This window comes from Malaclemys terrapin, chromosome 19 (assembly GCF_027887155.1).
Source record: "Malaclemys terrapin pileata isolate rMalTer1 chromosome 19, rMalTer1.hap1, whole genome shotgun sequence".
In the NCBI taxonomy this organism is placed as follows: Eukaryota; Metazoa; Chordata; order Testudines; family Emydidae; genus Malaclemys; species Malaclemys terrapin.
Window position 1 is genome coordinate 15,178,989 of NC_071523.1, and position 14,031 is coordinate 15,193,019.

A 14,031-nucleotide genomic window follows, 5' to 3' on the forward strand; every position below is an offset into this window, starting at 1 on the left:
TAAATGTTTCTTCTCGTCTCTTTCAGGAAAACTAGTTCCAAGAAAGGGAACTGCGAAGAACATCCATGAAAATGAGCAAGAGAGAGAGAGAGAGAGAGACAATAATTTCTTGTCCTGATTTGTAAGGTCAGATTCTGCTCCGGTTATAAGCATCATGTATTTCCCAGTAAACCAGGGTCATCATCATGCTAATATTTTACCTTTTTATAGAACTTTTCTATCCAAAGAACTTTCCAGACTACGTATGCTGCATGCAGCCACCTCTGGGGTGGAGAGCAAATGTCAGATGGACAAGGAACAAAGACGGAATGCTGGACCTGCGGTTACAAAAACAAAAACAAAGCCGCACATTTTATTTGCCAGAAACACGCTCCACAGTAATGAATTAAAATAAAAAATAAATGTGCCTAATAAATAAACAGGTGCCTTGTAAAAGAGTTTAACAGCCTGATTTATGGCCCAACAAAAGCAGCAAGAAAATGTGTGGCAATGCCTGGAAATACAAGCCAATGCTCTGTGCTTGGCTGAAGACGTGGTGCTATTTTTTCCTTGTTTTCCACAGGAGTAGGAGCTGAAGCCCAAGCTGATCTGAAGTTGGATTTCATTATTATTTATCTGGGCTACTGAGGTCAGGGCCCCGTCATGCAAGGCATTGCATCGCGACACAGTGCGAGGCAGTCTTTATTATTTGCATTATGGCAGTGCCTAGGAGCTCTGGTCACAGACCAGGACCCCCTTTTGCTAGATGGTGTATGTACAAAGAACCGAAAGAGGGTTCTGGCCCCCAGAGACTTTACAATCCAAGTTTGCTACTCCTTGCTGCAAGGTCTCTTGCTTTTGAGGCTTTAAGTCACATCCACGTAGTTTAAATATCTATGATTTTTGTTCTTTCTTGCCTTCATGGTAGTTGACTATTTTCTAGGCTTTTGTGCTAACTTGAAGCTAAGCACACAAGTTATTTAGGCAAGCAAGAGCCCCAGAAGGAAATAGCCAGGCTGGTCATCACAAAGACAAAAATATTCTTATGTTAAACCAAAACCCAGTAGTAGCTGGAATATTTTGTTTGTTTTACTAACATTTCCATTCATATCAATGAGGAGAAAAACGCAACAAGCTTCTAAAAGTGCCTCCCTGGTAGGAGACTGGAGGCTCTCTTGGGGAGGCTGTCCGAACCCCAAATGCACCCACTTCTGCACAAATATCTCCATGGCATCTTCTGGGTGTGGGGTCCATTTAGGGTCCTATTTAACTGAGGGAATGGGGAGATAATTCGTCTCACTGCTAAGTGGGAGGCACAAGTAGTTAGTTAAAACCCAGAGGCAACATTGGGTTGGTAGTAACCAACTATTGTAACTTTAAGTTACAGGGCACAGCTAGTAACCTCAGAAAATCCATTGTGTACTCAAAGTATAGATGCTGTTACATCTGGGGAAGGAACCCTGCGTCCTTTATATGCACCCAAGTGATTAAATATCTGCCTTAAATGCAAAGCTCAATTCAGCCTTAACTATGGAATTGTCATTGGCACTTCCATAATGGTATCAGGCCAGACTGACTGTCAACATTCACCCTGCACTGGGGGTCTGACTCAGGTTTGGGCCCAAGCTCCCATTCCGTCCACACACAGATCAGTCTGATTTGGATCAGCAAGCACTCAGGACCTGTGTCCTAGGACTCTGCTAGGGGGGTGGGTCAGAGCCTGAGTCCTGCTGAGACTGGGGTCCAAGCCCTGTCATTTTGCAGTGTGGACGCAGCTCAAGCCACCGACCTGAGTCAGAAGGTCTACATAATGCAGTGTGAATGCATTAGCACGGCTGTGCGCCCTGGGTCCAGCAACTGTATGCAGTGTGGACGCTCAAGTGAAGATTAAGGCTTGGAAAATCCAAATCCACAAGCACGGGTCCCACAGACCCAGGTTTACACTGCAGTGTAGAGAATCTCCCCCATGGAGCTCAACGCCTTAGCAAGAGGAGATCCCAATCGCCATTTGTCCCCTGGGACACACAAGAGCGTTGGGGAACTGAGGAAAAATAACGTCAAGCTTTTGGGATTCCTATCAAGTTTCAACCTGGCGAGCTCACATGCAAAATAGTTGATTCCAGTCACTGTCCAAATCTGCAGAGGCTGAGGAAAGGGGGTGAAGCTCAAGGGAGCTACTTGCGGGGGAGTCATGTGCGGGAAGAAGAGAGTTAGGGAAGAATATATGACGTTGAAGCCTTTTAAAGTGGAGAATGCATGGTGCTCGGGCAGACGTGTGGGACAGAGATAAATCCATCCTGGGCTTTGCTTCCACATTGTTTATCCCAGCATGTTCCAAATTGCCTTTTTGGTTGCTTTGTTCTGAGATTTATGCTGGTTTTAGTCTACTTATGTCAGGAATTTTCCTTTCCTTATAAACAGTAAGCGGGTGACTGCCTCCCCGCCCCCATGCACCCTCACAGTTACAGAGACCTGTGCAGCAGATACATGAAGTGATACAGCCCCACATACCTGCAGGTGCTCACTGCCAGTTACTCAAAACCACACACATCCATGACACACACACAGTCCCCACAGTGACACAGAACCACATGCCTCTATGACACACACACAGTCACCTGCTCACCTAAAGCCACAGACACACACCCACAGCAGGATCTCAGTTACACACACATGCTTGTACAAAAATGCATGCACACACGTGTTCTTGTAGGCAGCCACACACATGCACAAACACACTTACATCCATGGCATGCACACCCACCCACCCCCATACAGCCACACAAATATGTCAATTGGAATCTCTCCAGGGATTGTTACTTAACTAAACAATTACAGATATATTAGTTATTTATGGGGGCAGAACAAAGCCGTGTTCTGCCATCCAGAGCAGAGGAGCTGGCTGGTTTGGCATAATTCATAAGGACAGCCAGATGAAAGGGCCTGGGTAAAAGTATTTTCCCTCTGCGATCACACAGCAGTAAGAAGCTGGGGAGGGGACACTAGACAGAAATTGTTTCAGACACAGAAATAGTTTGACAAGCAGATTGGGTGACCCCACAAGGTTAATCTCTCAGCATTGCTAGCCTCCCGTTTCATGGACCTTGTGATGGGCTGCAGTAACAAGAGATGCCTACATTTCCCCCCACCTCCCCTTTCCCCAGGATAATTGTCATCGTGGCTGGCCTGTCACAACCGGGAACGCGGTGCTGGCGCTAGGAGAAATAACCCTGTCTGAGCTCAAACCTCATCTAGGCCAAGATTTCCTAAAGTGACTCGTGTCTCTGGGGCCTAGATCTCAGGAAGTGCTGAGCACCCGCCCGCTGAAAACCAGGCCTCTTCAAGGGGCCTCAGGCTGGGCTCCAAAAATCACTCTGCACTTTAGAAAAATCTTGCCCTTAGTGAACGGGGTCCAAAATTGTTCACCCAGCTGGAAAACCTCCTCCTCTCCCACAGCCAGCTCCCAGAGTCCCGGAGAAAGACAGACGGTAAAGAGAGGGCATTACCCCAGCTGGGGACTAGGGGTTCCCCCCCTATAGGAATCTGAGCTTGTTTTAAAACAGAGCTTCCCAGGAAAGGCACAGGGGACGAGTCATTTCTGCCTCTCCCTGCCCTCTCTAGCTACCTGGGGGCACCTGTGCAGGTTATTTTACAACAGTTGGCTGCAGAGGAGAAAGGGAAAATGTTTTGCCCTTTTAAGGCCCTAACAAAGGCAGACCACTCATTGAGCCGCAGGAACAGGGGGGGGAAGGGGGCTGGCTCCTTCAGACACCAAGCAGGCTGAAGGGGCATACGCATTTCCCCGGGCGACCAGCACCCTGCAGATTTAAATACCCCTCCCCCAGGGCCTCCACTGCCCACTCCTGTTGGGAACCCCCTGCACAGCCAGCCAGTTGAGGACACTGGCTTATTGGGGAAGGATCTTAACCCCTTCCTTGTTGGAACTTGTCCAGGATCTGATTCTCCATTGAATTCTACGCCCCTGACTTGTGTTCTCCTTTCCATCCATGCTGCGTGAGTGTTTAACAAACAACACCACCACAATGCTACCAGCTTGGAATGGTAGCGCATTGCACTTCCTTTGGACAGGTGTAAAAGGATGGCACAAAGCAGCGCCCGCTAGGTTTTTAAGAGGTATTTGTATAGAATCCGTGCCCCGTCTCTAATGTCTATAGAGCCCTCTGAAATCCCATCCATCGGACTTGTCCATGAAGATAGTTAAAATGCCGAAGTACATTCATTCTATTATCTTCCCCATGTCATTCTCAAATGTCGCACAAGAGAAGATGTCTAAAGCACATCTCGGGCTGATGCACCCCACTTTTTCATTCGCGTCTCAGACTCAGAAGAGCTTTCGTATTTCCCAGCAGACTCCCTAGCTAACCCTTTCACTAACCATCTTTCCCTCCTTCTGTGTGCTGCCTTCCCCTACGGTATACACTCCATTTCTGTGCGATTTCATCATGGGTCCCGGGAGTGATTTATAGTCTGTCCCTATTTATAACAGAGTTTTATAAGACAAACGAATCATTTTGCTTGAAGGTTAATAGCACGCCATTCAAGGGGAGTTTACATACGCCGGGCTTTCTTCTATCCAGTGAGGAAAGGCAGGCAATCTGCTGCTAATCCAACATAAATACCCGTGGAGTCAGTCTGAAGTGTGGCATCAAAATCATTTACAAAACCTGAAATTTGAATAGGGCTTAAAACCCCATAACCTGTCAGCTCCCAGCCAGGGAAAATATTCACAGCCTGCCCGAAATTAGAGTCGTGTACTGTCTAGGTGCCAAGGAGATTGCTTTTTCCCCTTCTCCTTCTAAGCAGCTAGCAAGGGAGGGGGAGGGGGAGGGGGAGGGGGACAGGACAGCCTAGGGGTTACACTGCCGGTTCTAACACAGCTCAAGCTGGTGGGGTTACCATCCAAGGGCTGCTCTGTGTCAAATTAGGGGCTAGTGCAGCTCCCCCATTACAAAAGGCCCGATTCAGCATTGCGGGCCCAATGCAAAGGGACAGCAAGGCAGGGGTTACCAGCCCCCCCATACACATCTGCTGGGGAGTACCCCTGCTGCAGGGAGCCACTGACTCACTTCTGCAGAAGATAGATAGAGCCATTGACTTCAGTGGATTTATGTATGCTGCCCCTTGGGTGTGTGACCCATTAGCATTGATATGTTAATTGTCTTTAGAGCACAATGCACGGTGCATTTTATTGCAAAGGCGGGGGCAGACGATTAGCCTTACAGGAGGGCATGAAAAAGAAAGAAAATCTCTTTAAGTAATAGCTAAACCAGGTAGGAGATAGGGGAGTCCTTTACGGAACATTTCTGAGACTAGTGTCTGGAGCCTAGATACTATCATGATTGGTGCTAGGTAGAATAGATAGCTATATAGAGCATTTAATCTTCAAAACATTTTAAAAGCATCGACCGATTCATTCTCTCAAGCCCTTCTGTGAAGCAAGTAAGTAATCCCCCCCCCCACATTTTACAGATGGGGAAACTGAGGCACAGGCCATTCCAGTGACTTGACCAAGGCCATAGGGCGAGCCAGTGTCAGAGCTGGGATTGCGACCATGCCTGTCTCAAGGGACAGTACACCCTCAGGAGGCCTTGCTATTAGGAAAAGGTAAACTCATGCAGAAAAAGCACAAACATCCCCTGCCCCTTGCTGCTTCCCTGAAATTTTATCCAAAACTCAACCCAAGACTTTTCACAGGTTTCAAAATATACAATGAATGGTTCCCATCCTCCCTCATTCTGCTAATGCCTCCTAGCCAGGATGGTCATGCAACAAGCACATCTCTTTCAATCTGCCACAGCTTGAATGTAAAATATACAGAATATAGAGCAAAGCTACAGAAAAAGGAAGGGGCACAAGAAAAAGACCAGAGCAGGGAGCTTAAATAATAATATATCAGATTTTATATAGGGCCTCTTGTCTTGTAGGCTCCCATAGTGTCCAGCACCAGTGCAATGCAGTGTGGGGAAATGTTACCCACAGACATTAGGACAAACCCTTATTCATATGGCAAGTTTCAGGGGCTCTCTAATGACAGGATCTGGGATGTTCAGAGCTGGGCGCAATGACTTTAGCTGAAAAGACAAGTTTTTGCCCAATCGTATGCTTATAACAACCCCGCACCTCACACCCCCCTACACACATTAGAGTAACTTTTCAGTAATGCCCCCAAACACTGGTAACACAGCATGGCACGCTGCTAAATGCAGAATATGCTTTGCACAAAACAAGAGAAGCATTCAAACCAGCTGTGTACAATATGCAGGTAAATGGATGTCTAAAATGAAGACCCTTTGAGAGGGATAGATGTGTGTGCCCTGGGAGTGTGGGGAGCAACTGCACAGCACATTGGCTGCTGTGGTGCCAGTGGTAGTGAGAGAGGAAAGCATTCACAGATGGGCTTGGGGCGAAGGGCCTGGGGCTTCCTGTGCGATGCTGGACAAATCACAATCTTGCTGTAGCTCAGATTCCCAGCTCTGAAATGGGGCCGACGATTCCTTTGTCAGTCTCATCTATTCAGACCTTGAGCTCTTCCGGTCCGTCTACACGGCCGTGCAGCACCTAGCACAATGGGGCCAGGATCTGGGTTGGGATCTCTGGGTGCTACCCTGATACAAAGAGCAGTAAGTGGCATCATTCACCAGTGAAGAGGAGGTTAGTGTCTCTGACTTTATGCCTAGCACAACGTTGCTCCACCATTCAACTGGCTGTCAAAGTGTCACTCTGAATGGGATGAGTCCATGGGGTTGCCTGCCATAGGAGGTCTCAATGACCTAGCAGCCCCCTTCCTGTCCTATGTTCCATCACTAGAATAAAGCTGTTCCTTTGCGTTGATAAATCCCACTTCCACTCAGTCCAGTGGTTTAAGCCTTTCCTCTCTAAGGACCCGTGAATGAGTCCTGCACATAAGGGACAGCCTGCAAATGTTGACATCTCCACAGGTCTGAGGAGAAAAACAAAGCCCTTTCGGTTGTGCCTGTTTCAGTTTTTCCTTCGGTCTTGCCATGATTCTCCTCCCCTTGGGGGCTGTTTGGGTGGGATTTACACTCTTGGCCATTAAACCAAAGGCTCAGGCACTCGGGTTTTGTTATAAACAACGTCTCCTTCACACTGAACTCGGGTTCTCCCAAGCGCTCGTGTTTTTCCTTGGACTATAAATTTTGTGGCTACAGACAGAGAAGCACCGAGACTTTGCTTCTCACACTATCAATCTCCACAGCATCCAAACAGCGGTCAGGCAGTTCAACGCATTCACCCCCCCTCCACACTTCTCCCAAGCCATGTCCTGCCTTGGAGTCTTCTGTTTTCACTTCAGTGGCTATTATTCCAGAGTCTGGTACACACCCGGCTCACTGCTAGTTCCCTTGTGTATTGACTCTTTGCCACCAACATGCCTCACAGCCTGTCCCCTCTCGTCTTACCATTGGACTGACTATTTCTCTCTAATGTGTCTAATCAGATTGACGGCCAAGGCCCTTGAGGCATGGAGTAGCAGCCTTCCAGTGACATTCAGGGCTGACACACCAATAGGGCAATGCGTGGGGAAGCTTCCACCGTGGCTTGTCCTGTAGATATAGGACTTGATCCAAAGCCCATTGAAGTCAAGGAAAAAGGTTCCCATTGACTTCAGTGGCCATAGGGATCAGGCTCCTGGAAAGAACTTTAATCCCGCCGGGGCTGCCAGCTGGAGCCATTTCACCAGCACTAAATTCATACCACACATTATTTACTTATTGGAGAGGCACTGTGGTCTAGTGCAGCATTTCTCAACGACCGGTCCGTGGATCGGCTCTGGTCCCGGAGATCTGCCTGACACAGTTTAGGAAGGCAGCAAGCAGGACCCTGGTACCAAAGAGGTTGAGAAACACCGGTCTAGCGGATGGCATGTCAGCCTGGGAGACAAGACCATGGCTCTATTCCTGGCTTTACTGCGAGACAAGTCACTTTCCTCACCCTTCACACTTCCAACCCTTTATATATTTAGACTGTAAGCTCCTGGGGGACAGGGACTGTCTCTTGCTATGTGTTTGTACAGCGCCCACTATAATGGGCCCAGATCTCAGCTAGTCCTTTAGGTCTTATCGTAATACCAATAAATACGGGGGGGGAGGGGGTGTTCCCTTCCAGGCACTGCAGGTAGGTAAAATCCAACCCACGGTGAATATCGAGGGGAAACCACCAACCCAATAAAACAAACGAACAAAAAGCCAAGTCAAACAAGCATTTTAGTTCTACGACAAAATAAATATTTCAACTCCAATTTGCTAAGATCAGTGAGACAACGGTTCACGATTCATAGGTATAACACCACTTTGTACGGCACAACACTCAGTGAGTATGCTGCAGCATGAAAAAGCCCTGGTGAGTACAAGTATTCACACAATATAAAATATGGTCTAGGGATATATTCTGGCTTATAGGCTACTTGCCTGGGCTACCTGTACTCTGTAATCACGCAGTGTCAATAGTCTGTCTTCACCGCTTGACTGATTCATTTCCATCAAGGCCTGAGCTGCCACCAGTTGCCTGATCCCAGGGACCAGCGTGCACTGAGAGGATAACAGTGTACAACACACATCGGCAGCTGATATCTGTCACAGAGATTGTCTCATACGTCTGTAGCCAGGCCTGGGACAGACTCCTCCACTCATGGAACTCTGCCGACTACAGGGATGAATAGGGCCTGTGTTTAAAGGACCCGGGTTTTCCAACTCTTTATTGCTTTTTAATATACTCCTAGCAAACCGAAAATACTATCTCCCCCCTCCCCGCCGCCTCTGCGCTGGATATTTTTCTCCCTGGGTTTAGAAAGTAGCTGATACAAAAGAACCCATTTCTGTTCTACCACAACTTTTCCCACAGTGCCTTAAATCGATCAGCTGTGTGCTGCAGTGTCACTGGAGCATGGAGGCTCATTGATTATCTCCTCCCAGAGAGCCAGCAGAGGGAGGAGCGGGCAGCGTTTCTGTGGGTATCACAAAAATGGCATCGGTGGGTTCATTGCTTGGTGAGATTAGACAAGTACAAGACCCCTAAACTAGGTATTTGGAATCTCTCATTTATTTTCTTATCAGTTTAGATCAATGTTAAAAGGCCCATCGATCCCATTCTTTGCCTTGCCAGTGTCTCTTTAGAGTCATCTGACAGGGTCATTTTTCTATAGAGTTTGCATTAGCAAAACATCCAAGTCCCATCTACTGATGCTGGAATCAACACCCAGGTGCATCCAATGAGCTTTTATGTGCCTCAGAGGTTATCTGAGTCTCCAGATCATGGGTGAAATCCTGGCCCCACTGAAGTCAAAACTCCTATTGATTTCATGTGCGTCAGGGTTTCACACCTTAGCACCAGGGAACACCGGAATTTGGGAGGTGCAGGACCTATTAAGGCACCTACCTTTGCAAACTGGGGTCTGGACAAGCCCCGATCCTGTGACCTTCTCATCTGGTGCCTTCCAGGTGACATTTACAAGGCCTTTGAAGCACTTAACACCTAAAAGTAGGGAAAAGGTGGGTCGTAAACAATGCCTTCTATAGGGAGGGGAGTTACACTCCTTGTTGCTCAGATATTTTCATCAATTCCGCCACCAAATTAGCACCATACAAAAAGACAACTTTCACATTGCCAGTCTGGGGCCTCTGGTCCCCAGCCTTTTCCAGGCCTGTTGGCAACCAGCAACTGTACTCCTGCCGTGTTTACAACTTAATATGTGGGGCCCAGGGAATGCTGCATATATGGATGTGACTAAAAATACATATATATCTTACTAAAACATAAGAATATAAGGGAAGCAGAGAGTTGGCTAGAACTGTTGCCCTTGCTTGTTTGTCTTACCCTAACATAAAAAAGTAATCACGCAGCCAACATGAAATGCTCAGCTTTGTCAAGAGATTAAGGAACTATTTGGAAATAAAGTAACAATGTCGCTTCAGTCCTTGGGCCTCCAGAATTACACTGGGCAACACTCAGACTTGATGTTAGATAAAGCAGTCAGCATGCTGTGTATCAGTCATCCAGGAGGCAGGCCGGAAAGTGGGGGCTTTCAACTTGTCCAGAGCGTGACATCAGCAGAGTTTGCTGGCAAATCCCTATATTCTTCCTCCCAAATACAGAGAATCCATCCATATATATATATATTTTTGCTTTGTTAGCTAGTTTGCAAAGAAACTCAAACAAAACCCATCGATCCCCAAGACACGCCGGATACAAGCTCAATCGTGTTATACAGATAGTTACAATGTAACCCTTCCAGACCTTGGTATATTGCGCTGTGAGCTTTTGGTGAAGCACAGACAATTTAAATAATATACAGTTCTTTTTTTAATTATTATTATTATTTAAAATATATTTGTAGGCAGAACTGATGTAGACATTTAAAAGCAGCAGCCTTTGAAAAGCAAGTTGAGTGTCTGCAAAAGGAAAGGCTCTTTACTTCACTGTATTAAAAATAGACGCCAATGGGTAACGGAGCAGTCCTCTAGGGTCAGAGTAAAGGGTTGTTCAGTCAGATGTATGTTGCAAGGCTCCTTGAGTCATGTCCTTCCCCACCCAACCTGTGGTGGGGATCCAGATTAGACGCCCATAAACATGCCCATGAAATCCGATCCATTCTGAATGGTGATGGGGGCTCCTGCGCTGTTGTCGACAAATATAGAGGTGTATTGCCCAGCCTGTATGTTCAAAACAAAAAGCGGGAAAGGAATTGGATACGGCTATCCAGTGTGTAAGGGAAAGCGAAAAGCAGCAAAGGCTATCGTGAGGGTGGACTCGGGACAACAGAATGTGGTGGTTTCAGGGAGCTGCTCAAATATTTTCACTGCAGCATTGTGTTTCTAGCTTGTTACTATTCAGTTCTATTTACATCCGTGTCTGGGCTTGACATGATTAGAGTGTGGAAACAGTGCTGTCTAGTGGTTAGAGCAGCCAACGAGGGATAGCTCAGTGTTTGGGGGGAGCGATAGCTCAGTGGTTTGAGCATTGACCTGCTAAACCCAGGGTTCTGAGCTCAATCCTTGAGGGGGCCACTTAGGGATCTGGGGCAAAATCAGTACTTGGTCCTGCTAGTGAAGGCAGGGGGCTAGACTTGACCTTTTGGGGTCTCTTCCAGTTCTATGAGATAGGTGTATATATAGAAAAATCAGATGACTATTCCTTACTCTGCCACTGTCTTGCTGGGTGACCTGGGGCAATTGGTGCTCTCTGCCTCAGTCTCCCTTCTATGAAATTGGGATGATACTTACCCACTTTGGTAAAGCCCTGGGAGATGGCTGGATGAAGAGTTTATGTATTTACTATTATTAATATCACAGTTTTGTAGGAGGAAGATTAATTGTGTGGTTAAAGTTGGGAACTTGGAACCAGGAGATCAGGTTTCTGTTTCTAGCCCTGACACAGACTCCCTGGGTGACCATTTAATTTCATGGTACCTTAATCCTAAAATGAAGTTAAGAACACTTCCCTACTACATAGGGGGTGGAAGGGAGGGGAAAGGAGCTGGGCTGAGAATCTTAATTCAATAATGCCTATAAAGCATAGGTGCTGACTCCGTGGGTGCTCCAGGGCTGGAGCACCCACGGGGGAGGGGGGGAAATTAGTGGGTGCTTAGCACCCACTGTCAACCAAACTCCCCCCACCTCCTCTCAGCACCTCTCACCTGACACCAGCCCCGCTGATCAACTCCTCCCCCTCCCTGTTCCGCAGCGTGCAGGAGGAGCTGGGAGGGAGGAGGAGGAGCGGGGACAGTGCACGCTCAGAGGAGGGGACAGAACTGGGTGGGAAGAGGTGAGGTGGGGGTGGGGACTTGGGGGAAGGGGTGGGGCCAGGGCTGGGGGAGGAGAGGGGGCAGGAATAGGCAGGGTGAGGGTGGGGCCCTGGGGGAAGGGGTGGAGGGGGCTGGGCCTGGGGCACAACTGGGGCGGGAAGAGGTGGGGAGGAAGCGGGTGCTTGGAGGAAGGGGTGGAGTGGAGATGAGCCTGGGGCGGGGGGGGGGTTGTCAAACACCCCCATCCGCCCCCGGGTAGAGACGAAGCCAGTGCCTACGCTATAAAGCACTCTTGCCCAACTCCACAAAGGAAGCTAGGAGCCTCAATACCTTTGTGGATTTGGGTCTCTGTGATCCCACCACACTCTGTGAGAGAGAAAAGTGTAAGTGTGTGTGTGTGTGTGTGTGTGTGTGTAATAAGCTCCATGTAAGCTTGAAAGCTTATCGCTCTCACCAACAGAAGTTGTCCCAGTAAAAGATATCACCTCCCCCACCTTGTCCCTCTAATATCCTGGGACCAACACAACTACAACTGCACTGGGCACTGAATGAGTGCAGACTGTATCATCATCATCTTCCATGCCCCCTTACCTGTAGCTGTAGCAACCCATGCACATAAACAGTGAAGATCTTGCTGTTACTTTCCAGACCAGCAATAACTTCCAAAGATCTAAACAGCAGCCAGAGAAGAACAGAATATGCACATTAACTCAGCCAGCTAGTCACATCAGCTAAACACCTAAGCAGAAACAAAGACATCCAGATTAAGTCACAGTCCTCCCCTTCTCAAAGAGCTTCCACACTCCCGGAGGGAAAAGGGGGAAAACCAGTGTTGGTATAGGCATTGCTATGTTGGATCAAACCAGTGGACCCCATCTAGTCCAGGTGCCTCAGAGGGAGGTGCAAGAAACCCTGGAGTGACAGTTAGGTGATAACCTGCTCCCAGGGAAATCGCCTCCAACCCCCTTCTTCCCCCCATTAGTTAGTGGCAGACATCTACAACAGGCCACTCCAGGAGTCCTACACAGGTGTGAAAAGTAGCAGCAGGAGAAGAGGAACTGATTAGCTACCTCCCAGCTGAGACCTACCAAGCCATTATAAAAGCCAGCAAGTGACTCAGCATGGGGAGCAGATAATTGCCTTTCTGGACACTGAAAAAGCATATGATCTGGTGTGCAGGGAGGGTTTGTTCTATATGTCAGCCAAGATAGAGGTAAAAGGAAAAATGTGTGAGTAGACAAGAGATTTTTTTGAGGACTAAACAGGTTAGAGTAGGGAAAGTCTTAACAGATATCTATAATATCGCCTATGGCACTCCACAGGGAAGTGTTATCAGCCCAACCACATTTAATATTATGATAAACAATCACCCAAAAAGCGTCAGGGCAGGAATAGGTATCACCGTAGTTGCAATATGGGTCAAACGCAGGAGAATTAAAGTGGCTGGAGAAAGAAGCAATGAAGCATTCAGGGAGGTCTCACACTGGGGAGCTGATTGAGGATCTAAAACAAATGGAGTGATCTTCACCAGGAAAAAGACTAAAGATGAGTGTAATTGATTTCTTTATGGAGAACAGGCATGTGTAGTTAATAGTTTTAAATTTCTGGGTGTAGTGTTTGATAACAAACTCACTTGGAAGGCTATATAAAAAGTATTACAAACAAATGTAAAAGGTAGGATTCATCTGCTTAAAAGTATTGCTGGGATTAATTGGGGAGCAGGAGCGCCGCCAGCTTTTCTGCCGCCCTAGGCGGCGGAAGGTCCCGCCCTGAAATGCCACCCCCCACAGAGGTGGCGGAAGGTCCCACCGCCGAAATACCGCCACGGTCGCCGCCCCCCAAATTGTAGCGCCCTAGGCAACCACCTAGATCACCAAATGGGTTGCGCCGGCCCTGTTGGGGAGCAGATAAGAAAGTGCAAATGATGCTACGTAGAGCGTTAATAAGATCAATCATAGATTATGGTGTCAAGCCTTTAGTTCTGTGACCAGATCGGAGCTTAAAAAGTTAGTCAATTCAGGCTCAAATGCTACAAATTGCATGTGGTGCATTTCTTATGACACCACTATGTGCAATGCAGGTAGCTACTGGAGAAATGCCTATTAATTTGAGAATGAAAAAGTTAGATCTGATATTTTGGGCTCAAGTTAAGGGAAACGGTGCAGATAAGAATATATGAGGAATGTTGGGAATAAAGCAGACGAAATGTAGCCTAACACAGTAAACTCCTTCATGCTCAGAGGGTTAAAATGTAGGTAAAAGAGTTATGTGAA

At 47.5% G+C, this 14,031-nt stretch overlaps 1 protein-coding gene across 2 annotated transcripts in view; it reads right to left on the reverse strand.

Moving 5' to 3' along the window:
* Window positions 1-8,205: 8,205 nt before the first annotated feature.
* Window positions 8,206-14,031, reverse strand: part of C1QTNF12 (C1q and TNF related 12) — a 45,347-nt gene continuing 39,521 nt past the window's right edge. For both annotated transcript variants that reach the window (XM_054009263.1, XM_054009262.1), the window contains 2 exons: window positions 12,350-12,428; window positions 8,206-10,667 (listed from right to left, as the gene is read on the reverse strand). In XM_054009263.1, coding sequence (XP_053865238.1) covers window positions 10,569-10,667; window positions 12,350-12,428 — 178 coding nt within the window. In that variant the 3' untranslated portion in view covers window positions 8,206-10,568. The remainder of the gene's footprint in view (window positions 10,668-12,349; window positions 12,429-14,031) is intronic.